Genomic DNA, 26,647 nt, shown 5'->3' with positions numbered 1-26,647 from the left:
TGCATCGGGCTCTTAGGGCTGGTGGAACAACACAACACCACAGTGTTGGTGCATTACCATGATGCCCTCAGTCTGTACCTTCACAGGGGAAAGAAACCAGTCTTGTTTGAGAAAAGGAAAAAAAAAATTATTTGAATCCAGTATTGCATATTACTTGCAATTCACAAAACTATGCATTTCTAGCTATAAAGTCTTTAAACTCATTATTGCATGTATTTCCAGCTACAAAATACTTCAAACTTATTATTACACATATTTGAACTGATAGTTTTATTACCTTAGCAGAGTGTTTATGAACACGAAGAAAAGTAGAATAAAAGTGCTGTTTTGCTGGGAAAGAAGGTCAGGTTCTTCCATTCATGGAAAGCTGCTCTTGTGCAAAGAAAATACTGGTCCAGACAGATGGGTTTGCACTGTATGGTACCTTTACTGGTGTAGGAACCTATTGCTATATAGTGCTCATAAATGTTGGAAAAATAAATAAAATAATGCTTTGAAAAGAGCATTTTGCCAAGTGACGGGAAAGTAACTTAGGGTTAACTCGCTGCTTCTCGCATGATCCCACACATGAGGTTGCAAGTGCAGCGTTCAGCACCCGGTGCTGCTGCAGGGAATGGGTGCCATCTGCTGGTGGTGGATCCTCCCCCGCCACCCTGCTTATCCTGGCTAGCGCATTAGGGACTTCTGAAATTTTTGTTGTAAAAACGTTCACAATGCGTCTGCTACCGAAGTCATAGAAATATAAAATGCAGTTTGTGATGCAGAAGTACATAAAATAATCCTCACAGACATATACACGTCACATTTGCTTTCACTGACAGAAGCTAGAGAGAAACTGAGCATTAATGGTATGGCTGCAATAACAAGGACTTTTTCTACGACTGTTGCCAAGAGAAGAATAGATAATGCTGTATCACTATAGGCATTCATTTGGCTATTTTTTTATTGTGAAAGCCATTATGTTTTAACACATGCTTTCTATAGTTTATGATGAAGTCATCAAGTTCAGCCTATGTTGTAGTAAAACAGAACACCCATTTGGGCATCTTTTAAAATATATTTAGAAAAATAATATTCCCCTCAGTTTTGTGTGTGTGTGTGTGTGTGTGTGTGTGTGTAGTTTCTTCTACACAGTGTGTAAATGTGAATTAGAAAAAGTATGCTATATTATGCCATAAATTCTGCATACACCCACCATCCTACATAGGTGTATGTGCAGAGTATCCACTCAGTTGCACAGTAAAATGAAGTCACCCAGCATTCAGCTCTCGCTGATCTCAGCCGTACATTTTATTTCCTTCCAGGAGCTGCTACTCATTTTTTTTCTGGATAGGCCTCTACATAGTCAGTTCTTTTTGAGCATAACCTGTGCTCTTTGTTCAGATCATACAGAATTGAATTGGATATTGATTTTAATGGGATTATGTTTTGACCTCGTCTGACTTCATAAAGGTCTGGATTTTGCCTGCCTAAAATAGGTACTTAACATGGCAAGTAATAAAAATGCAGTGCCTGGCCTCAATAGGGTGAGTCAGATACTGTGAATTTGGCTGATGGCTCTATAGGACAAGCCCGAAAGCTGCTTGAGTCCTCTTTCCATTGACTGAACTGTGGGAAAATCAAGGGTAGGAGTTACATCCAACTTACAGCATGCCTGTATCTTAGCCATTCACACAAACACTTTTAGGAAGTGATTCATCTGGCTACTGTTTAATTTTGGATGGGATTAATTTTACCTAAGAAATTAGCTATTTGGTATTTGTGCTGATGTTTTTTCAAACCTAAGTGTAAAGCCTTTGCCCTTAAATCCACACTAATGAAGGGAGAGAAACTGGTATGTGGGCTATTGGACTTCTTCTCTTCTCAGTAGTGACTACTGATATAAATAAATTTACACTAGATCTAATTAAATTGGAACATAGATAATTCAGAATATTTTTTTAATTTGTCCAGGTCATGTGAATTTTCTTCTTCTGCTCCAACACCCCTGGAGCCTCGTCTTCATCCTCCCAAGGGAAGGTCACTGTATGGGCAGGAATGATATTGTAGCCAGGCTAGGTGACGTATGCGGTGACCTGTAGCTTTACTCTCTAGTGTGGAGGTCCTGGTCTTCCTAGACCAGCTCACCTGTGGGTAGGCCTGGGGTGCTGTGCTTAGCCACTCTTTTGGGGCTCCAAAATGGAAGCAGTTTGCCTTCAGAGGTCAAGTGCTGCTTAAGGATGAGCAGTCAGAAACCTTCTTGGAGATAAAAACATTTGCAATCTCCCAAAGACAGGAGTGAGGCAAAAAGAGTCTGGCCCAATGTAGAAAATGCAAAATAAAAACAGTTTTAAAATATCAGCCTCTGACTTTTTCATTGTGTATGAGGGCTTTTATAACCTGTAGCAGACAGGGTAACCTCACAAATGGACTGAAAGTTGGAGTGCTCTTCCCTGCATACACAGAGGAATTGATTAAGCTTCAGTGACTCTAATTAACTCAACTTTTTTACTGCCTAGTTCTCCCGTAATTGAGAGTCTAAGTTGTGACTATTGTAATACTTTGCAATGTACAAGTAAATGTTCTGCAGAACATTTAGGAAAAGTAATTAAATCTCAGTAATGAGACGGTAACTCAGAGTACTTTGCCCTTAAATCTATGCTAATGAAGGGAGAGAAACTGGCTTGTGGGCTTGTGGGTTTCTTCTCAAGTGACTGCCCATACATACACACATTCATACTTCTCATGACTCTGGACCTCAAGAAATGAAGACTGGAGACTTTTTCACTGGCTGTGTTCAAAGAGCACTGCTCCCCTCTCCATATCTGGTGCTCACTTATATGACCTGGAGTCTTCTGCTCATTTTCCTCTCCCAGCTGCCCATCTCAGAAAAATAGCCCCTTGCTATTTCTTCATTTCTTCTGCAACTTTAATCTCACCATTTTCTATTTTTCTTTTGCCTCTTGTATTTTTCTTAGTTCATTATTTTTTCTCATTATGTGTATGTAGAAGCTGCCTTCACACTCCAAATTTGTAGCTTGTCTTCAGGGAAAACTTGTTCTCCTGGAATCCAGTGATGTATCTGAAATCCAGACTGTGCACACACCAGGGTGTGCATTTTCCATTACATGGTCTTCCTTTCAGGTTTATACACTGCTGCAGTGAGGCTGATGTTTTGGGCAAGGGCCAAACCTATACTCACTTTAAGGGTGAAGTATGGACAGAGGGAGTTTCATTGTCAGATTTCCATTCTAGAAAGAGGTAACAGGGCCAGCATTAAATACAGGAGATGTGTTCAACCTTCCTGCAAGTACTTACATCTGATTTACTTGGATTGCCCACAACAAAGGGTTTCAGATCCATCCTAATAAAATCACACAATGGTTTTCTCAATAAAGCTATACTGTGCTTTGGTCATGCTCAACCATACTTGATACTGGAAATATTTGGGGGCGGTGGAAACATTTTGTTTGGTTTCTTTATTATTGCCAGTTGCAGTGGCTCAGCTCAAAATGCTGTTTAAACACACCATTAGAGCAAGGCATCACTTTTAGCAGGGTCACAGGGTTACTTTGCTTCATCAGTAAGACAGAGTCTTCAGCCTATGTGAGTCAGCACATCTCCACCTACTCTCAAGAATCTACTGTAACTTAAGTGAACCAGGATAATATTAGCTCCTTTTCAGACTTTCTTGTAGGGGTAGTGAAAGAACACCCTACCTCCTTAGTATCTTACAACAGCCATAAGAAAACCTTTTTGTTGTCTCTGAGTGAGACTCCTCCTATGTACTCCTATGTCAGACCTCATCATTCTGCAACCTCAGGCTATAAAAGACAATCCACAAACATCAAGATCTTTACCATAAGTTTTTCTTTACTTACCCATTTCCATTCTACTAGAAAAGACTACACAGATGAGAAGGCAGAACTTTAACTTCTCAATCTTACTCTTTCTAATGCACAAGTTTGACAGTTACGAAAATCTAGAAGTTAATGCAAATGCAGTGCAGAAGGGTCTTAAGTTTTTGTTCCGCAAAGCAGAAAACGTCATATTTTCTAACAACTAGGTTCATGAGTACTGTAATTATCACCATATGAGAGGCTTGTGTTTACCACCATTTAGATTATTACCTTTACAGTTTTGTACTCGTGCTCCTCATGCAAGTTCTTCACGCTCCAGAAAGGAAGAATATTGCTCATACAATGAGAAATTGCAGACTCTGTGGGATATCTTCCCTTAGAGATTCCTAATTAACCCTTTCTTTTATATGTTTTCCAGAGACCACTTTTCCATCCAATACCACAATACAGAGAAGCTATGATCAGTGGTTCCAATACCATTGCATTGTTTATATACGCAAGAACCTCAGAAGAGGAGACTAATTCAATAAGCGAGAGTTACCTGACCGTCCCCACATTTTAGTTCATTTGTGGTCAGGCTTGTAGTATCTGTGAAAGAATATTTGGAAGTTGAGAGCAGCTTTAACTTGTGTTCTTTCATATACTATGAGGCATGAGCTCTTGAGTAAAGGTGTGCATTTTTAGCAACATAATAAGTACCATTACTGTAGGAAAGTGTGGAGGATACAGTGCTAGGGCTGAATTTAGTATCCTCTTGCCCACTGCACCTATCTTGTTTCTTTCTAAATTTTTCTGGCAGAAGATAGCATCTCTTCCACCAGTGTTAATGGATTGGTGTTGTATGGCTTTTCTTCAGAGAAAAGATAATTTATAGGAATTATGTTTTAATACCAAAAAAGGACAAACATCTTCTACAAGTTCCAGTTTAGGATGAATGCTCCATCCTCTAGTAAAGTCTGGCCAAGTGATTCTGGCTTGTAGATCAGGGACTCCAAAGTCTCTGCCTCTCTTGCAAATGCAGTTTCAAGTTCACTTTCCATTATTTCACAACTTGGACACTGGCTTGCATCACTGGAGCAATTTTGCTTTTTACCTTGAAGAACATTTTCCTCTTTAGCAGAGAGAAAATGGTGTACATGCACTAGTTGTGTAGATAATGTTCTTAAAGTTAATTTTAACAGCTTCTCTTTCCCTGTTACAACTTTTGGTCCCACCATGTCTACTGAAAAAATAACTGTCTTTCCCTAGAAGGAATGTATGTATATATATTCTGTATTTCTCTTTGTGAATTTTATCTAAAGTGTGTTATACCCTTGTTGATTTCTAGTGCTGAAGGAAAAGACATGCAAAGAGAATATAATTAATTATAAAGTTGAATAGTGCTATTTCTCATGAAATGGGGACCATTTCAAAGTTTCATATTAGTGTTTATTCATTGTTTGATTTGTATCTTTACAATCCAAAAATAGGAGAATGAAGCAATGGTTGGAATTATCAGAACAGTAAAAAGTGAAGGGTGATACCCCTCTGTTTTTTGTTTGTTTGTTTGTTTGTTTGTTTTGTTTGTTTGTTTTGTTTTTCTCTTAGACCATCATTACCACCAGCACCATAAAAACAAAATTTTTCTCCAAAAAATGTACTGAACAAGCAGGAAATAGCACTTAGTATAGCTAATTAAGAAATATGTGAAATTTGGCTGGCCAGGTAGTATGCATGTGCTGACTGGTGACCTGTCAGACAAGAGAGATAGTACCTTGGCATTTCTTATCCCTTTGGTGGCAAAAAACAAATGGATCTCTGTTTTCCACCTAGCTGCCAGTATTAATAAGCACTGTACAGGCTAAATTTGTTAGATGTCTTAGATGATGTCTTAGAGGCATTAACTTCCTTTCAAATATAGCTGAAATTGCCCAATGTGTTAGAAGATATTTTACTGGAAAACTGATAGGCAGATTCACAGACAGCTCAGTTGCATAAATATAACTTCTGTAGGAAACAGGACTAAAAATGTGTAGCAAAATGAACACATTCAAGAAAATGTCCTGTCACTTTCTTCTAAGATGTACTTATATTAGTTAACTGGATTAATTTACCTTTAGTAAATATGTGTCCTAGATTTCTTTTGTTATTTATTCATTTGCTAACTTTCAAGCAAGAGTGAAATGTAATAAAGAGATGAAATTGTGGTCTGATTTAGAGAATAACATAGAAAATCATTTTGAAGATTTCAGTGAAAACTTATGTTATTTGTTCAACCATTGTATTTGTTCTTTTTACTTTTTCAGACACTAATAACACATATTACTTACTAGAGAAACATACTGTCATTTGGTCACCCATAGCTGATCGCACTACTATTACTTACAGTTTATACAGTGCTCAAAAAAGTGGTCAGATATACAATGAAGTCAATACTCCAAATGGATTTTACAGTTAAGTTGAAAAGTGTAATAGAAGAATCATTTAAATAGTGATAGATAGTTTTGTTAACTATAAATACTTCAGTCTATTTTTGTTGGCCTTCCATTGCTTTTTCTTTTTGTTTTTAATCCAATTTAAAAAATTAAAACATAAATTATATGAGGAAATTTTCAAAAACACAAATACTGAAGTTGAAATTTATGGTCCCCCATTTATTTTTCTGCCAGACTTCTCTCTGTCAGCACATATTAAACACCACAGAGCAAATAAAGTACCGGGAACAAGACTGGAGTCTTACAGCTCTGAGATGTGTTTTTAGGCAGATTTAGGACCTGTTTTTGCAATACAGACTGTGAAGTACCGATGTGAAGAGACTTATTTTATGAACAGTCATAGAATAACAGAATGATTGGGGATGGAAGAGACCTCTGAAGGTCATATGGACCAACCTTTTTCTCAAAGGGGCTTAGATCAGTTACTCAGGGCCCCACCTTGTCAAATTTTGAACACTTCCAGGGATAGAGATCTCAGCTTCTCTATGCCTTGTTCCAGTGTTTGACTACTTCATGGTGAAGATAAAGAACTAGGAACTGAATTTAACCATGTCTGTAGGATGACCTTCATGCAGAGCCTAGCAAAGTAAAGGGAAGAGCACATGCTAACTGTAATTGCATTTGCTTAACACTTCTGTTTTTAATCCAAAAAAAAAAAAAAAAATGTTCCCACACCTACTCTGTGTTTTCCCAGGCTTTTTTCATGTTCACTAGTATTTCCAGTGTTTCTGTATCTGTTTACATTACAGGCACATACATAAACATGTGCACATAGCCATATACAGGACTTGATTCAACACAAGAAAAAAAAATAAAAATAAAAATAAAAATAAAAATAAAAATAAAAATAAAAATAAATAAAAATAAAAATAAAAATAAAAATAAAAATAAAAATAAAAATAAAAATAAAAATAAAAATAAAAATAAAAATAAAAATAAAAATAAAAATAAAAATAAAAATAAAAATAAAAATAAAAATAAAAATAAAAATAAAAAAAGACTCTTCTTTCTGCAACAACAGCAAGGAATTTCCTTTTCCTTTCTTCTGTTTATCTCAGCTTCATCCTTTTCCACCAGTCTCCATCCCACAAAGTTCACACCTCAGCACTCCATGTGTTAAAAGTCTTCCAAGGTGTCCACTGTGAGCAGCATCTTCTGAATTTTGCATAGTGATTCAGTTTTGCTGTCAGAGACCATCAGTCTGGCTCCTGCTCTGCCAGACAGCCTGATTCCAGTCTTTTTTTTCTGCTCTGCCTCACCCCATAAAAACTAAATGGGATGTTTCCCAGTAGATGGGCACCACTTCTCTCTGCTCTGTCAGCACTCTGTATCAGCAAGATCAAGCCTCTCTGCTCATCCAGGGCTGTATTCGCCTTTAAACGCAGAGGAGAAAACTCCTTTGCAGCATCTGGCATGTGTTTAATGCTTCAATGTACACAGCTGAATTTATACGTAGTAATAAAAAGAAAGTTTATTGTGTTTCGTAATATTAAAAATTAAAAACAGGTGTAAAGTTGTCACATAGCAAAGTATTGGTATTGTTAGCCTTGTGAGAATTACAAGTCAATAAACTCTAATTAATAGCATCTAATAGCACAGTATTAACAAGCATGACAGGGAAGTAGCTGCACAGTATCTTGGACTCTGTTCATAGCTGTCTAACTAACTCTGTTTTTCAATGTATTGTTTGACATCACTGATCCTCAGCTTACCCTGCCTTAAAGAGCCTTGAGATATGCAGCCAAAAAGTACTGTGTAAGTGTTAGCACTCAAAAACAAATCTCTCTGATGAGTAAAATAGAGCAGGCTGTCACTGCAACAACTGATGATTATTATTACTGGCAAAATGAAAGTAAATAAATATGTGAGTGGAGAGAAATACAGAAGCTGACATATTCTACTCCTTGGTCTGATTGTAATATTTTGCCACTGGCATGTTAAATCTGAAAAAGCAATGTTTGACTGCTGAAGGTCTCTATATTGATCAAGTTTTCAATTTTTCAATCGAGTTTTCTGTTTTGCTGTTTTTAAAAATCTATTTTTTCTTATTTCCAGTGTTTCTGCTAACTGAAGATAGCAACTGACATTTTTACAAATGATATTTAGAAAATTGTCATAAATTAATAAAAAATAAATTAAAACATGATACTTACAGAAAGGCAGAAATTTTCCACGCACATGAATTCAGCAGAATATTAGCTCAGTTATTCCTCTACAACTTCCTCTGCTTTTTCTGGTTTTCATGATCACAGCAGCACATGAGCACAGAGGATCACTAGCACAACACATGCACATAGTTATCAAGAGATCTGTATTGCTTTTACACGCAGTTTACTTTCATAATGAGGATTTCTTTATTCTTTGAGTTAGAAATACCATGGACTTGTCTAGTCTCTTACCATCTCCACACTTCCTGTTTATCCTTTTGATTTACCTGAACAAAATATAGGCTTAGTTCTGCTCACACAGGACCACGGAAGCAGACCATTGGCCAAAGACCTTGGTACATGCACAGCACAGTGCAATTTGGGCCAGTAGCAGCAGCATTGGACTGAGGCTGCTTCAGGGCCATAGTAGCTGCACTCTGCGTATGTCTCCTTAGTCCAAAGGGATTGGACTTTATGAATTTCGGAGATTCATAAAGTGCTTTTTCCTCACCATTCCTGTCCCTCTCTGTTTGCTTTTTTCCCTAGAGGTCTATAGAGCTGCTTGTAAGCAACACTGTGATGTCAGTGCAAACTGATAGCTCTTCTCCTCGAGGCAGCCAGCTGCCAGCACCGCCACCAGTGTCTTCCTCACCCCATGCAGTCAGCAGGGGCTCCCTGAAGACATTCATTTTCTATGAAGCAGCTGAGATCTCGCACAGTAATAGTCCCACACTGCACAGTAATACAAACATATTTTGTCACTGCACTGCAAACTGATGAGGTTTGGACCCAAGAAATAGCTTATTTCAGTTACTGAAAGAACAAATAGGCAGTAGAAGACAAAGGATGAATACAAATGGTTAGGGGGATTCATAAAGTGACCTTCTTCTTACACCGTTCCTCTCTCTCCCCGCCTTCTTCATCCCTGCAAGCCTGCATATCCCATGTACCTCTGGGAGAGCCTGTTGCAGGAATAGGCTTTGAATGGAAGCAACTTCAGCAGCAGAAAAAACAAGCAACTGTATTCCAGGCACTGGCTAGCAGCCCCTGAGCCACCTCTCCAGGTTTTCTTCCCCGGAGGCTGCCTGTGCTGCACAGGGCTCGTGCTGATGCACAGCGCAGAAGGGGACATGACAATTTGTAAGGAGACACTTCTGCTATGTAAGCTGCCTTCTTTTACATCCTATCTTTTGATTTTAGGCTGTTAACAGTCCACGCTCTTCCCAACACTAGCAGCCTTTTGTGAGCACTAGCTGTTAAAATTAAGCTTATTTTTCAATTGCTTTTTTATGGCTTTGTAAAAAGTTTATCCTTGGTTCAGATATCGTATAAAATCCCATTGCAGTCGTGGTTTATATCTTCACCATTTCTGCCACAGTATTTCAGGTCAAGTCTCAATCTTCTGTCTTTAACAAGTCCCCACACTTTTTATATTGTGTTAGACAGACTTCATTTTATTGCATATGTTCTTTTTCTTAAGGCAGCAGATTGTGAGACAAAACCAAAGAGGAAAACCTTTGTTAAAGTCCCATTGGTAATGGGCAGCTATCATCCTTTGAAGAGATTTAACTGAAATTAAGTTCTTTTCACTTCAGCTTTACTGACCTTCATCTGATGGAAATCATAATGAGGGACATTTCATGCTACAGAAGTTAAGCATTCTTTTAAAATAAGTTATATACAACATCAATTTCATAGCAGTAAAGAGACGAGGATGACTTGGGGCCTGATTCGCTGCTTAGACACTGATGTAAGTCTGGAAATTGTTTTATGAAAATTCATGGACTTGCCAGTCGTGGGGAGAAGAGAGAGAGAGAATCAAAGCAGACATTGGTAGCTCTTATTTTTGATAATAGAATAGTTCCTGAATTTCCTAGACCAGGCCATTGTTCAGCTAAACAGAAAGAATGGTGTTGTCTAATAAAGTCTGAAAGTTCATAGTTGTGTGTAAAGACTGAGTTTGATTCAGATCTCCCTGGTTCTGCTTTTATGGCACTTTAAAGTCAACAGTATAATTCTAGCTACTTTTGATTAGCACTGGCTATCGATGACGTGAGAATAAGGCTTTTTCTTAATTGCAGTATAATAGATCAGCAACTAAAAATTCTCCTAATGTCCTGTTCCTTATAGGTTCTTATGCGTAAATGCATTTAATGTGAATGCTTTTCAATAGAGCCTATTGTGATTCATATATTTTATTAAATATAAATATTTATAAATATACATATCTAAATATAAAGTCCACCTTTTTTTGTGGATTTACATACACACACACACAATAATCTTTGTGGAAAAAAAAAAAAGTTGCATTAGATTCTTAAACAACCACGATAGGCTTATGGCCTGAGTATTTCACTTTGATTCTGTGCTGCCGCATTTACCGAAACAAAGGACTCAATAATAGCATGAGTGTTGGTTAGTACATTCAATTACTTTCGTTGTTTTTTGTGTTAACGATAATTTGGGGAGCAGATTGTGTTTTCTTATTCATTCTTCTTCAGAACAGTGTTGATTATTTAATGATTTCTTCAGTTCTACAAATGAGTTTAAAAGAGCTCCAATTCTATGTGCTGCCACCTTCGTCATTGAATTAAAACATGCAAATCAGTATGCAAAAGTCAGTGCATCATCCTGCTTTTCCCCGCACTCATCCTTTCCCAAAGGCGTCACAATTCAGTTCACCATTCCCAATGCTTTCTTCCCCAAATCACCCTGGAGGAAGCTGAGGTCACCTTAAACTCTCACCACAACAAAAGCCAGGAGTAATGTGTGTGTGTGTTGTGTTAAGGACAAGTCAGGGTGGGAATATAGAGCAAAAGTGAGTATTTAGAAGATTTAAGTGAAGTATTATATGATGGGAAAAATGGATCTAGTCCCAGTTGCTCGGGTTTCCAGCACTTGTACACTTTTGGATCAAAGCATCCTAAGGCAATGTAAAGGCCATGCATAAGGTCCCCCTTTATTTGCAACATTAGCACTTTTATGGAGTATCACTGCTTCTGTGACCCGTCTTCGGTGCCTGGCCCTGTTGCGGGTTCTGTGGCCGGTTGGGGTGGAGAGCTGAGCCAAACCTCCTGCTCCCTTGGCAGGGCCACCACAAGTGCCTGTGGCAGTGTCACCCTCTCTTCAGGACCTCTCTTTTGAAACGAAGATGGTTCTCGCAGCTCAGCCTCATGCTGTATGTGCATCTGCCACCCGCCCACGAGTGCTCGGGGCTTCTCTAGGAGGGTGGCACCCACAGGCACACTGAGCATCTTAGTTTGCATGAGGAACATGCTTGTTGAAGTTAATCTCCTAATTGTGGCCATTTACTGTACTGTGTATCACATCAAGGGTGGCCTCTAAATATATGAATTTGGTTTTTTTTTGGGTGATGCCAAAGGAGAAGGTGCCCGGAAGCACCCTGGTTGTACAACAGTTCCCATTGTGAGTTCAGTCCAGGGAGCAGGTTGGAGAGCCCAGAGTAAAACCGTGAACTGTGCTTGCTATGGAGGCCAGCTCCTTAGCGCAAACTCTTCTGCTGTACACATCCTGTCCTATGGACTTTGCTTCTTGCTAATGGAGATGTTAGACAATGTAGCTCTGCCCTTTCTCTGTATTGTTACTGAGCTTGGCCTTTCAGTTCTGAATTCAGAAGTGTATGAGGAGGCACGTGGTGTTTTAAGGTGTCCCCAGAGTTAGTGAACTTCCGTAGCACAAGATTTATGGAACACGCTATAATCTGTCAAAATCCCAGTCCTCTTTTTCCCTTTCAAAGCAGATTCTCTGGTTCTTTTACATCACTTCTCTTCTCTGCCATAGAAGAAAAATATTCTTGACGTGTATGGGATGGTTGAGGTCTCATCTCAATAAAAGACTCCAGTCACTGCTAGTAAAGAATAGAAAAGGAAAATGTTAGAGGTTGGGGAGCTCTTCTAGAAGCAGCTTTTCATGTTATGAAGGACTTAAGTTCATTGTCTGAATTTATCTCCGTGCAGTGGCACATCAGAAAGAAAGGTAGTTCATCAGGTAGTGAGGATTCACATCCTGTTTTATAGATCATAAGCTGCACCTTTAAGTATTCAAGAGAAAAAGGTGACTACATAAATTTTGGATATTCAAAACTATAAGATGCTCACAGAAAGCTGTTTTCACTAAACAGGCACTTTTCCCCTAAATCATTAGCAATTCCTGGTTTGCAAATTATATGTGCTCAATAACCATAAACATTTTCAGATTCAAAATCAGAACTGTATTTAATCTTTGTAGAAAATGCAAGCCATATAACATCATTTCTCTTCTCTATCTGCGTGATCAACATTCTTAGGGTAAAATTTGTCTCAGTTAACATTAGGGATATAAAATGTAGGTGTCTACATCAGAGTTAATCATCATCAACTCTTCTTCTAGTCAGTGGAGAAAAATAAGCACTTTCAGGGCACAAGCTGTCTAATTAATTTTAGACATGTACTTTAGGATAAGATGAATCATTTCCTCAAAGTGCCTGCTTTTTCTACTGACTTTAAAGGAAGTGCAGACAACTAGATGATACGTAGATGTGTACTTTTATTACCTACCCTTAGAGACAAGTATTGAGAGAATACACTGAAAAAATATATAATGTTTTTTCACAAATATTCTGTATTGTTCACATTAAATCTGTGAATTCTGCAGTCATTTCTATATGCATTTGCTAGGAACAAGCACAGAAGCAAACCCATTTAATGATGTGCAGTATTTAATCATTTTGACTATGTGACAACTACGGATATGTATCTGATGTACCTCAACAGTTGCAGGTTGATCTTGTGCTTGCTTATTTGACTGAAACACTGCAATTATCATCACAATTTTTGTTACGAAACCAAACCAGGGAACAGATCACAACGGGTGTTAATTGCCAAAGCAACGTCAACTCCCAAGAGCTCAAAGGGAGCTGCAGTGATTTGTGCAAGCTGAGGATCAGGCCCACAGTTATCATATCACGTTCATTTTAAATCATGTCAGCCCACTTATGTTCAAACTGTGATGCTGTAGGTGTTCAAAATGTGAGTTTTTAATCTCTATCATTTTCCCTGTAGTAGGAATGCAAATGCGTTTTCATTACCATAGATAGTGGAAGCAGTACAGATGTAAAAGCATTATTGGTGTCAGAGATTCCATCTCTGTGGAAGCCATTCATATCCCTCCTCGTGCCAGCAGGGATTTGAACTCTGTATAATGGGGGGGGGGGGGGGGGGGGGGAGAGAGAAATTTTGACAGCACCCACCTCACATGTCTTGAGTATACAATATGGAGAGGTGTGGTATCTCCTTCTTCTCCCCTTCCCCGATAAACTGGTAGCAATGGTATTTAGTTACAGATCTTAATGGGAATCTGACTGGGTCCAAAATGAACATTGTTTTGATATGAAGGACTGACAATCTGGACGATCTGGGGAGGTGTTTTTTTGTTGTTGTTGTTGTGTTTGTTTGTTTCTGTTATGTTTTGCTTTTTTAAAACTGATCATTTTAGCTACAGACTGAAAAAAAGAAAGTGATTGAGGTTGGGAAGCAAGAAGAACAAAAATGATAACAGACATCGCTTATTCACTTTACTGCTTTAAAATAATAAAATTAACACAGTTCTGACAAGATGCTTATGCCACTTCACTTGGAATTTCCCTTCCACTCTCTGCAGAAGCAGATTGACTTACTGGAACCACAACAGAGTTGGAAATCAAGCATTTCCAAGTGTTAATACAGGTCCTGGATCCCTGGGTGTCTTTGGCCAAATCATTTAGTCTTTCAGCAAGTCATGTCTCATCTCCAAACTCTGATGCTATCTATTTCACACTGCACTGGTGAAAGGGTCTGCCAGTCTTCGTGAATGTTCTGTCTTTCAAACATGGGACATGGTCCATGAAGGCAAGAAGCTGCCAACTCTTCAGAACAGTCTAGAGTTAGGATTTTCAAAGCAGGAAAGGAGACAGATCCATAGTTTCCCTATTATTTATTAAGTAGCCATCATCACATGGAAAACTTTTGCCTGTATATTGTTTATTCATTTGGAGGGAAGTTAAAATGCTTTGTGGGGATGAATGCATGAGAAGAAAAAAAAAAATCATATCTTTGGGCTGCAAGCAGACTTTTTTAAAGTGAGTGGTTAACCACTGAAAACCCTTGAATTCACTGTGGGTTGGCATAGTTTTTGTCTAACCCCTGTTCTTGATCTTGCCATATCAGGACTGCGGCACTTGCACATCAGGAGTGTTCCCTTTTTGCATAACTTGATGTTATATGTTGGTTAAATGCTCAAGGGCAGCGTGTGGCTTCCTCCTGGGAGCAAATGCCGAGGTTGCCCTCTCACCTCCGTGTGTCACCAGAAGCCCCTTGCAGTTAGAAACAAGGAGCTTTCACAGCAGGGAGCCTGGCTGCCTGTTCTTGCTCTGTCCTTGCTCATGCCAAGCCCCAAAGTCTTTAGCATATCGCTAAGAACTAAATAACACTTGTAGTACTTGACCACCTCAAGGGCAGACAGCTTTAATCCCAAGAGGTGAAAACCTAGTTTGATTCACAAACACTGCACTCATTTGAAATGAAAAAGTACATTAGCAGTTAGGCTTTCTAGTTAATGTGTGACCTCCTGCTTCTGAATTTGTATCCCATAGGTAATTGCCATACTTGATGAAATAGTATACAACAGTAACATTTTCAATCATGTGGAAGGCACTCAGATTACCAGTTCATTACTTTATTCACTTTCATTTTGACTTTTTCCCATGATTAAGCACCTGGAAAGTTATAGCTACGTTATTGGAGAAAGACTCTCAACATTATATTGCTGATTTTATATATTTCAAAATTTACATCTATCTGGCTGAGAAAATGCGTTTCTAGAGAAAACAGTATGACTTTTTTTTTTCTTTTTTTTTTCTCTACTGCAGATTGTGAGTGTGGGAAAGCATGTTAAAGGATACCATTACATTGTTGCCAACCTGGTAAGATCCTTTTCTAGAATTATACCCCTGCTCAGTAAGTGAAACACTTAGTTTTGCTTTGGAGTTACAGCATTTCACACAATATCTGCCATTTGTCACTAATATACAGTTGTGTATAATTCATTCTTTACAGTGCGTTAAAGAACTTGGTCCTGTTGTTTCTGACATCTATACAAGAAAGACTCAATATTATCCTCTTAAATCTTATCAAAATCAGTGTAGCATAAAGGACTGCTAAGTGTATCTTGTGGCTGAATTAGATGCCTTTACAGAACTATTCTATCATTCTAGACTCATCTTTTTAATATTACTAGGATAACAATTCTTGAAGTAACTTTTCTATATTCTCTGGGGGAAATTCATTTTGTTGTAAAATCAGCTACTTCCAGTCAAATTACCAATTCATATTTTCACTCTAAGTCTAAACAGCACATTTACACAAATAATGTTTAGCAGAGGGCAAAGGAAGAGTAAGTGCAATATTTTATTTTTTAAATAGCCCATTTTTCAAGCTGAAATACCTTCCTGGTCAAGCACATTGAATGTAGAGCAGAGTCTAATGTATACTTTGAATTGTTTTCTTTTTTCTTTCCCTCAAGGAATTTTAGTTGACTTGAAATATGTTATTTTGTTTTGCTGTACTAGTACCTTAACTTAAGATACTTTCAGAATATTTTTAAGACCTCAGGCTTTTGAAATGAGAATGACCTTATTCTCTTAGGGTCTAACAAATAAGGTTTTCAACATTCAAAATTTATAATTCCCCAAGTAACCTTTTCCATGCAAAGTGACTGCTGTAGGCAGTAGGGTATATGGTGGAGACAGTCACATCTACTTCAGCATTGACACGTGTTGCTGTCTACTGGCTGTTCAATAATGTGTGTAATAGGATTTCCTGATGTGTCACCTTTCATATTCACTGTCAGTTTCCTTTAGGACATGAATCAAATCTGTCTTGGACATTTTTTATTTTTTTTCTTTTCCTGGGTCATTGGGTCAGTACCTCACTTTTTTTTTTCCTCAGTTTTCTACTTTAAATCAAGTATAATAATACACTTCTGTTTCCGCTGCTAAATACTTATCACAGGAATTTAAGAAAACAAAAAGATTATTTTGAGATACCATTAAGTCTAGCAAATAGAAAAGGAGCAGAAAGATTCATGTTTTTTTCTTAGCATCTTTAGCAGTTTTCCTTATGCAGTTACTTGAAGTTCAGATATGTCTCTAAAGGCAAATTTTACTAAAGGATTTGTCTGTACACTGGGACAAATTAGCCTTAAAACCAGTAAGTCAGGAAGTCTATGTACTTTATTTTTTTTGTTCAATGTTGGCGGTCACTCCAGACTTTAAATGTGTATCAGATCTGAGAGCTACCACCACCATGTTTCACAAAAAGGTGATTCTGATGCTATGTTTTCCATGTTCTAATGATGAGAGCTTCATGTGCTCTCTCTACATCCTAATATCTATTATATTATCTCATAACTTGTGTAACTCAGGTAATTTCAGCCTAACCAATAAATCCTGGAATAAATATATTTACACAATAGTGTTTTTCACTTTGCAAACATGCAAAGTAGCAGGATGGATCAAGCACTAATACAGTGCTCATTAAAATCTGCCAACTTCAGTGTAAATTGGATTAAGGATTTAATATTCTGTAGGCACTTTTCAGTTGATTCGCCAAATGTACTTCTTCCAAAACTGTGTCATACCCAGCGATGTGTTGTTTAGCTGTTGAGACCACACTAGCAATAATGTGAGAATTTAATTTCTTGGTTTTGTTTCATTCTTTATAACACAAATGGAAAGTATGATCAAAGTTTCAGCATTTTTCTCCGATTTTAAGTCTTAACTTCTAACAGAAACCTGCTGTTGCCACCTTCTTTGAACACCTTTATGCCACCTTGCTGATCTAGAACAGATTGGACCCACAGAGGTGTATGAGAGCAAACAAATTCTTAAATTGATTTTCTAGGGATTCAAAGATATTTCTCTGGAGAGGTTTATGCATGGAGGAGCTAATGTGACTGGATTTCAGCTGGTAGATTTCAGTACACCAATGGTAACTAAACTGATGCAGCGCTGGAAGAAGCTGGACCAGAGAGAATACCCAGGATCCGAGACCCCACCAAAGGTACTGGATGGTCTGAAGCACTACCAATGATATCACTCAAGTGTTTTTAATTTCTGATTAACATTGCTGAATAAATGAGTAAAGACCTTAATATTTAGGCACGGGAGAAGGCAGCTGATCATACTGTTACTGGCAACTAATTATGCCTGTCCTTGTGACTGTATGATAGAAACACAAGCTGCAACACATTTCGCTGATGTACTTTAATATCTTTTGTCAGTTATTCTCCAAATCACCTCTTTACTGACAGGAACTAAAGGTCAAACACTTAACTGACAACTTAATTTCAACCAATTTTACATGAATTAGTCTAATTATCTGGATTCAGAGTGCAGAGCTTTCCGACAGATGAATTCTTCTGTATATGAGATGTAACCACAATTGTAAATTTACTACCCTTAAATTTTAATTTGGAATTTCCTGTAGAAATTCTATCCACCTCAAAACCTAGCGTAGTAATCATTTTCAGTCATGATCTTACAGTCCAATTACATCCCAGTGTTCATCTATCCTAATCCCTCACAGATGGATAACAAAATATTTCTGTCACCTATAATTTTCTTGGCAGGCAAATCAAAGCATAGTTATAAATATGACTTCATCAAAATAGCTCTGTTATTATATGTGCTAATACATATCAGACCTAGCTGAGACTGAGCTACACGGTATATCAGTAGCAGCCTTGGGGTTGCTATTGATAATCCACATCTCCTGATGCAGTAAATTCATCAGCGGACCAGGCTAAGAAAATGTCCCTTTGTTTATGTGGCTCCAACCTAACATCTGCTAAAGACTTGCTCTACACATTTAATTTGTCATGCTCTCTACCTAAAGTAGTTACAGTAGTGTAGAAACACAAACTGTCTTAGATGACCTTCTGAGCCCCATTTATTCTTCAGTACCCTGTGTTATTCAGAGGGCCAACACAGGTTTGAAGAACATACTCTTGATCATTCTTAACAATTACAATAGCTTTGATTTCTGCTCATTTATCTTTTTCAGTGAGTTACTTTTTTTTTTCTTTTTTTTCTCTTTTGAGTAAGTTAGGTGGGTGCATGAGGCTATTTCCCAATGGATAAGACAACTGGAAAAAAAAGTTTGAGAAGTGACTATCTTCAATTTAATTTGCTTCTTCTGATAATACTTCAGAGGCATATTTCTCTGCCCTTATGAAATACAGTCCTAAAATTGGAACTACTGCAATGTACTCTTCTCAATCCTACATTCATTCCTTAGACAAAATTGCTTTTGGTTCTGAGAAGAGTTTCTTTCTGAATGAAAGTGTAGAAACTGCTGTGTAATGCCTAGCTAGAAATAACTGGGAACAGCTGATTTTTGTAAAGATCTACCAACTCTAAAGCAGTGTGTTTGTCCATCCATTTAGTATACATCTGCATTAACATACGATGGAGTACTTGTGATGGCTGAAACTTTCCGTAATCTTAGAAGACAGAAAATTGATATTTCAAGAAGAGGAAATGCTGGTGATTGTCTTGCTAACCCTGCTGCCCCATGGGGTCAAGGAATTGATATGGAGAGGACATTAAAACAGGTAAGGGTAGGCTTTATTCTAGTATTTTTTTTGTGAATATTAGATACTAGTTGTACACTATATGATTCGGAAGATGTTATACTCAAGGATATGGGAGAGGGGGAATTTACATGTAAGTTGCCATTTAGAAACAGCTAGGACTGTTCTGGATGTTTTGCTTTATAATTTGGAATGAAGGCAGAGGGTAACTACTATTATTGGAAACTGTTAGTACCTCTATTAAAACAGCTGGGACTTCCGCCACTGAGATGTTGAGCTCATCTGTTGCTCTTTGCATATAACCTGGGTATGCAGATACTGTCATTTGAGGAAAAATGTTTTTCTACCTAATATAAACTTTCTAATATTCTTCTGACACCTTGAATAAATGTAGAGTTCTTCCAGGAAAATCATATAGGTAGTGTTTTTTTCTTTAAAAAGACATCACCCAGAGCCATTGTTCACTGATGTCAAGATTTTGAATTCCTGATGAATATGGATGCCTAGAAAGTTCCAGATCTCTGTCAAGATGATTAGACTTTCGTTTGAATGGGACAGTAAGAAAATAAAAATCCTGCAGTTGAATTTAAATCATTGCAAATGAGCAGGCTCTGCTCAGGAGAAACTGCTGAGGAGAAGTGACTGCTGACAGAGACGGCAGGTCTGTGCCTGGAAGCCAAGGTTTCAGTCCTGGAGAAAAATAAGCACAGATACAAATGGTCAAAGGAAAAGAGTAAGTGGTTTAAATCCACATCCTAATTGTTAGGAAGATAAATAAGGCATTTTTTATGCTTTGCATATTCTGTGCAGATGCACAGATCTGTAACAATTGTGAGAAGCATGAAGTCAGGCTTCTGTACTAGGTTGGACAACATGACCCTCCAAGTCTGGCCAAAGATACTTCTTGCATGGCTGGATCCTGATACAACTGAAGCTAACAGCAATATGGCCATGGCTTCTTTGGGATGAGGGCCCCAGTCTGGGTATCCTCCAGTGAAGCAGAAAGGAGCTGAAAGAAAATACAAGTTCTGGTTTCAGCTCTGAGACAGGTGATGGAAAAGTGCCACAGCCGTCTTATGGCTTTGTGTCTGTCCTTCGTCACTGTGAGGCTTTGGAAACACTTCTTTCAAGCCCTGTGCATCTCACCCATCTTCTGTGATAGTGAATTGCTTTGCTGCGACCAAGGTTGTTTTCACGGTTACCTTGATGAGCAGCACATACTAAAGTTATACATTTAATCCACCACCAGAGTGTGAGTTAAAAAAGGTATATAAGTTCAGGCCAAAGATCTTTTATGTTTATTTTACATGATCCAGAATATTTTTCAGTGGTGATGAGAATGGTAAAAAATAACCTTCTCCTTAGAACCTGCAGCTGAAAAGTGTTGAAAACATCGTGGAAGAAGAGAAGGTCCACAGTGTGTCTTTGTTATCACGTAGACACTGGCATACCTAAGCCTATTTTGAGCATGGTTCATCAGTAAAAGAGAGTACAAAGGAAAAGTAGCCAACGTTTTGGCTTTATAATGCCTCATTCTACTGTAGTAGTGTTGTTATGGTAATAAATCTTGATATTCATGATGCTTTTTCTTCCATTTTTAGGTTCGAATACAAGGATTGACAGGAAATGTTCAGTTTGACCACTATGGTCGCAGAGTCAACTATACGATGGATGTCTTTGAGCTGAAAAACACAGGCCCCCGGAAGGTAAGTGTTGACAATGTTTACTATCATATAGTTTACTATGATTAAATAATTAAGGTTACAATAAACTGGATTCTGTATAATTTTAAAAATATATCAAATATATGGTAAAAATGTCTGGTGTAAGCAGATTTAATCTCTGTTTTCTGCTAGATACTATTATTCCGTGCAACAAATGGGGAAACAGAAACAACTATGCATCTTGGAGAGGTGGAATGTCAGACAGGCAGGCAGGCAGGCAGGCATACTAATAGTGTGTGTCCAAGCACATCCTTTATGTCTGAATGCACATAGATTATCACTCAGCTCAGTCACTGTGAAAAGATAAGCCTTATGCTTTGTTAGCCCTTCCTCTTTTGTGTTGGAATTTGTCCATTTACCATAGTGTAAAATAAATAAAGAGCAGGAAATGTACTCAGGCTCAAGTGTTTTATTTCCTTTGGAGGTACTGTGGGCTGTTTTGTTTGCTAAAACATCAGAAGAAGAGAAAGTGAGAAGCTGGAGGTGAATAGGAGGATCATGGCTGCTTGAGAAGGGCTGAAGCAATCAGAATCGAATTAAGTAGTCCTCCACTGTCAGGCCAGAGGTGACAAGCCCAGTAAATAGTACCCCAGGTGAATTGTGTGTCCCCAAACATATGCTGCAGTGATGAGGAAACAAAGTGTTAAATTACAGATCCAGAGCAGAATTACACATCAGGATGCACTAACCTCATATCCCTCTATAGAGCTGTAGACCAAAGCAAAGCACATGCCTGCTATCAGGTGTATTAGTGAAGTTGTCTTTTGAACGTATGACAGATGGCTGAAAAATACATTGGGAAAGGTGAATCTGTCTTTCTTCCCTCTTGGGAAGCCCTGTGCCTCCTGCCAGAGAATGTGTCTGACCTTGTTGTCTGCCTGGCTGCGAGCTGCGCTGCCAGCAGCTCAGAGGGTGTACGGGTGGCTGGGGCACATCGAAGGCAAGTGGAGAAGTATGACCCCTCCGTCCCCAACACCCAGTTGTACTGGAGGGAAGGCAAAGTGGAAAAGGTGTAGTTCATTAGGTCACAACTTCAGTAACTCATTAGGGAGCTTGCTTAGCAGCAAGCTAACTGTCAAAATCAGCCTTTTGGTCCAATTTCAACATTTCTCATCCATTTTGAGAATGGTGGTTTTGGCTGGCACCACTGCAGGGATGTTTCCACCCCATCTTCTTGCCTGTGATTTGAGAGAGAGGATGGTAGCAAAAAGAGTTACACCTGTGCTGTGCTACCATTCCAAGGTGATTTTCTTATCTTTTCAGGCATGCTCTCCCTTTTCCTCTCTGCCATTCTCAAGCCATTAGCTGTCTTTGATATAATAAGCCATAACAATTTTGACAGATCTCTCTACTGACAAGAATTTCTTTCTTATGTATTACTTACATATTTCTTATGTATTACTTATTACATAATATTTATGCATTACTATGCGATCATTGGACCAAGTCTGTGCTCCATCCAGCCTGAAAATCCTCTGTAATATATGAGAAATAACTGTACTTAATTGAACTAAGAAGCTTTCACCTTTAATGTCTTCTTCTCGTATCCTACGTAACATGACTTATGAATCACCCAGCAGTATCTTTTCAGGACTAGCCTTTCCAGTCAGAGTAACACATGCCTCTAATCTTTAGAAGAGTGATTTTTGTTGCCCACAATTTTAGGGATGTGAAAAGAGTACTACAAAACTGCACAGCCAGTGAGAAGCAGACTTCCATATACTGCAGTCAAATGGGATACAATAACCCATGCTCCTATTAGTTTCATTTATGCTAAATTTTGTATTTGGTTCTTGTCTACAGAATGATACCATCAAGATTAAAAACAAAACAAAAAAGTAAACAAAGCATATATGTATACATGTACCTGCACAAGACATTCTGATTTGGCTCCTTAGTCCCAACTCAGGCAAACAAAATGAAAACTGATTATCAAAATTTAAAGTATTCTGTCTTTACTGGCTTGCGGACTTCAGCAGAAGCACCTCAGTGGTTGCTACAAGGTGCACGAACCTTCAGAAATTACACTATTAATTTTTAAAAAAAAAAAAAAGTTTGACAAATTTACTTTGAGGCAGATATTTTTGCAATATGATTTTCTAAAAGATAAATGCAGCTTCTCTATAAGTGGGTGCAACTGCTAGAAAGTCCAATGGAAATCCATATTGAATTGGATTTACTTATATAATCACTGACTTCAATCTTATCCTTTTAGGAGTTTTATTCCTGAGCATCTGAGATTTTATAGACGAGCATATTGTATTTTAGTGTTCTCAGAGTCACTGTGAACCTATATACTCATGCATGTATCATATATTTCTTGTATATTTATTTAGTAATCCAGTTCCAGAGTTACTTTAGTGCAAATTTGAGATGCACACGTGCACACTCACACCCATGCTCACAGGCTAACGTTCCTTTAAAAATGCCTGCCATCCCTCAGAAATATCCTTTATCTCTGGCCGTATTTTGATATGGTACTTAGTTTTATAACACACTGCATCATTCATTTTCTGCTTTCCTTCTGAACTTCCCAGCAGTGAGGAGCTGTATGGTAAACAATCACTCACAGTTATAATGAGCTTCCCAAACTGCCAGGTTTCAGTGTACATGTTCTGCCTTTAGCTGGTCACAGTTCTTGACAGAAACTTGACATTTTCAGTTATCAATTGTATCTGCGAATCTACGGTTGTCTGAATGAAAAAGAATATTTGTTAGCAGTGCATCCTACTAGGAAGAAAACCTGCCTCTCCACTGTATTAGCAATGCTGAAACTTCTGTTAGATACAGACACCTAAATCAAGGCTTGTATGTTGTTATAGCAATTGCAAAGAGAAAAGGAACAAGCCAGCTAAATGTACCAAAAGTTTGGCATTGAAAGGGTTTGTGCCTATTTGCTTCACTAATAGAAAACAAAAGTCACTCATACTCTCATACTTACTCACTCATATCCAGTTACCCTATGCATTTGGAATTCTCACAAATGCATATTCACTGCTGTGATAAGTGTGTCTGCACACTGCCCTAGGGACTTCTAAAATGACTTGCCCCTCCATAAATTAATTTTAAAAAGGAAATGAATGAAATATTAAAGATAAGGAATGGTTTAAGAATACACAGGATTCTTTAATGCATGTGAAACCAGGAACTAAAACCACTCCCCAGCACTTCTAGACTCTTACTGCATCACTGCATTGCTTTGAACAAGATTAGCCACATTTCATGGAGGCATAATCCTATGTGAAAGTGAAGTTTAGTCTGGATTCTGCAAAAATGTTAAAAAATATATTGGCTACATAATTGATCTGATCATTCAGCCAGTTTGCATCACGCTGAAGTCTTTTCATCCAAGGCACAGACTGTTCTTTGGCATTGACAGTTACACTGGAGCTTTAGCCAGACTCCACTTTCCTCTACAATTCCCTTTCCTCTTCTAGTAAGATGGACAAGGAATTCCTTTCTCCCAGTTCTTGATCTCATGAACTCCAGTTAATCAAGGCAGGAAGGGAGAGTCACTGCTGACTAGTCCCCAGGTGCCTCTAAAAAGTGAGCTATGCCAGCTTGAATTGCACAACTTTGATAGGAACCCTTTAAAATCACTGCCACTGCCTGCAACTTTCCTGGGAAAAAGGATCAGTTGCTTCATTCATTAGGGTCTCAGCAACCTGGAGAGCCCCTTTGGGTGGGACTAGAGTTCTACTGCCACTTTTGCTCTCATGACTGCTCTTAGAGCTGACTCAGAGGAACAGCACTGAGCTGTTCCCAGCAGCCTTGTCAGAAGGTCCACAGGCAGCCATGATCTAGGTGCAAAAAAAGAGTCTGGAAAGAAGGTGGCTGCTAGTGAGCCACAGGCTGGATGTGGGACAGCAGCTTCAGCAAAGGAGTGGCCAAGAAGGCCAACAGCATCCTGGCCTGTATAAGAAGCAGTGTGGCCAGCAGGGCTAGGGAGGTGGTTGTCCTGCTGTACTCAGCTCTGGTGAAGTCGCACCTCAAGTACTGTGTTCAGTTTTGGGCCCCTCACTACAAGAAGGACATCGAGGTGCTCGAGAGAGTCCAGAGAAGGGCAACGAAGCTGGTGAGGGGTCTGGAGAACAAGTCTTACGAGGAGCGGCTGAGGGAGCTGGGCTTGTTCAGCCTGGAGAAGAGGAGGCTCAGGGGCGACCTTATCGCTCTCTACAGGTACCTTAAAGGAGGCTGTAGTGAGGTGGGGGTTGGTCTGTTCTCCTACGTGCCTGGTGACAGGACGAGGGGGAATGGGCTAAAGTTGCACCAGGGGAGGTTTAGGTTGGATATTAGGAAGAACTTCTTTACCGAAAGGGTTGTTAGGCATTGGAATGGGCTGCCCAGGGAAGTGGTTGAGTCCCCATCCCTGGAGGTCTTTAAGAGACGTTTAGATGTAGAGCTTAGTGATATGGTTTAGTGGAGGACTAGTTAGTGTTAGGTCAGAGGTTGGACTGGGTGATCTTGGAGGTCTCTTCCAACCTAGATGATTCTGTGATTCTGTGACCTGTGTCTGGCATACTGAAAGGCCAGGTGGGAAGGTGGAATTAGGTAACTCCAAGTAAGAGCGAGACATGGGACCACCATCACGAACTGCTTACCATTTCAGAGACTGCTCCCTTGTACAGACGCTGAAGATAGTGTCACCACATGTAGTGAGGAGCTGGGTGTGTTCTGAGATTCAGACTGGGCAGGAGTTACAAAAGTAGTGAAGTATTTTCAGGTTAAGGTCTCAAATCTTTTAGCTACCCAAAGACATAGTACATAGACTGTGGGATTTTTTTTTTTTTTTTTTTTTTTTGGAGGGGCAGAGGTGTTAAGTTTTAATTGAGTAGCTCCCAAGCACATCAATGAAGGTTTGAGGGGGAATCACCTTTTTTCAGGCTGCCTTCATCCTATCTGCTCTTACAGCAAGCAAACAGCCCCGGGACCTCCCAGGAAAGGATGCTGGCTCATGTCTTGTGCCCAACAGCATCACTACCAGTGCAGAGGGCACAGCCAAAGGCTGTACTGAATTCCAGAGGTGTGCACTGCAAAGAGCAGTGTGTGTATGTATGTAGGGGGAGGGCTTCTGATTGCAGGCATACCTTTTTTTTTTTTTTTTTCCCTCCTTGGGAATGCAAGAATGAGTGAACCAAACCTAGCTCCAGAGTATTTCAGCACCAGCAATGAACAAAGGCAGGCATTTCCCCTAAAGGCTGCTCTGGGAAGGGTTGTGGCACTCTAAATGTAGCCAGGGAGACTAAAACATTGTTTGTTTCACCTCTCTTGGCACTTAGCAGAGAACCTTTCAGACTGCAGTCATGTTCATCATGCTTTAGTGTGGGGAAAAAACAAGCACTTTTCTAGGTGGGATGCATATCCTGCATAGGCTGTCACTCTCTGGTGGTGACATCTCTCCAATGAGTATAAAGAAAGGTTTAACAGCTGGACTTGCAGGTGCCAAAGGTCAGTGCCAGTGGAATAAGCCTGGTGTAATCCCTGTAATATTTGCAATTATACAGGACGTAGGGTTACCTGCTGTAAATTATATTCATTTCATTTTGCAGGTTGGTTACTGGAATGACATGGATAAATTAGTTCTGATTCAGCATGAACCTACGCTTGGAAATGACACTTCAGCCATTGAGAATAGAACAGTAGTTGTCACTACAATTTTGGTAAGGTATTTTTGCTCTGTTCTGTTTTTTTTTTTTTTTTATATTGGTGTGTGACACAACCTCCTTTCTAGTTATAGTGTTATTTAGTCTGCCATTTCCTAGGCTAGTGGGAGGGTGAGAGCCATGTATCTTAGTTATCTTGATTGTCATGTCTGTTCAGAGGTTTTTTGGTATACA

The 26,647-nt window shown here is 38.9% G+C and overlaps 1 protein-coding gene across 9 annotated transcripts in view; it reads left to right on the top strand.

Annotated features, from left to right (window-relative positions):
* Positions 1–26,647, top strand: part of GRIA4 (glutamate ionotropic receptor AMPA type subunit 4) — a 224,035-nt gene that overhangs the window by 133,080 nt on the left and 64,308 nt on the right. For all 9 annotated transcript variants that reach the window (XR_007168812.2, XM_013178125.3, XM_013178131.3 and 6 more), the window contains exons 5-9: positions 15,365–15,418; positions 17,397–17,555; positions 18,940–19,107; positions 20,688–20,792; positions 26,360–26,470. Coding sequence is in view for 8 of the 9 variants with exons in the window: in XM_013178125.3 (XP_013033579.1) it covers positions 15,365–15,418; positions 17,397–17,555; positions 18,940–19,107; positions 20,688–20,792; positions 26,360–26,470 (597 nt within the window). In the remaining variant the exon portion in view is untranslated. The remainder of the gene's footprint in view (positions 1–15,364; positions 15,419–17,396; positions 17,556–18,939; positions 19,108–20,687; positions 20,793–26,359; positions 26,471–26,647) is intronic.

Source organism: Anser cygnoides, chromosome 1 (genome assembly GCF_040182565.1).
Source record: "Anser cygnoides isolate HZ-2024a breed goose chromosome 1, Taihu_goose_T2T_genome, whole genome shotgun sequence".
Taxonomy (NCBI): domain Eukaryota; kingdom Metazoa; phylum Chordata; class Aves; order Anseriformes; family Anatidae; genus Anser; species Anser cygnoides.
Note: the sequence above shows the minus strand (reverse complement) of the source record. Positions and strands in the feature narration are given on the sequence as shown.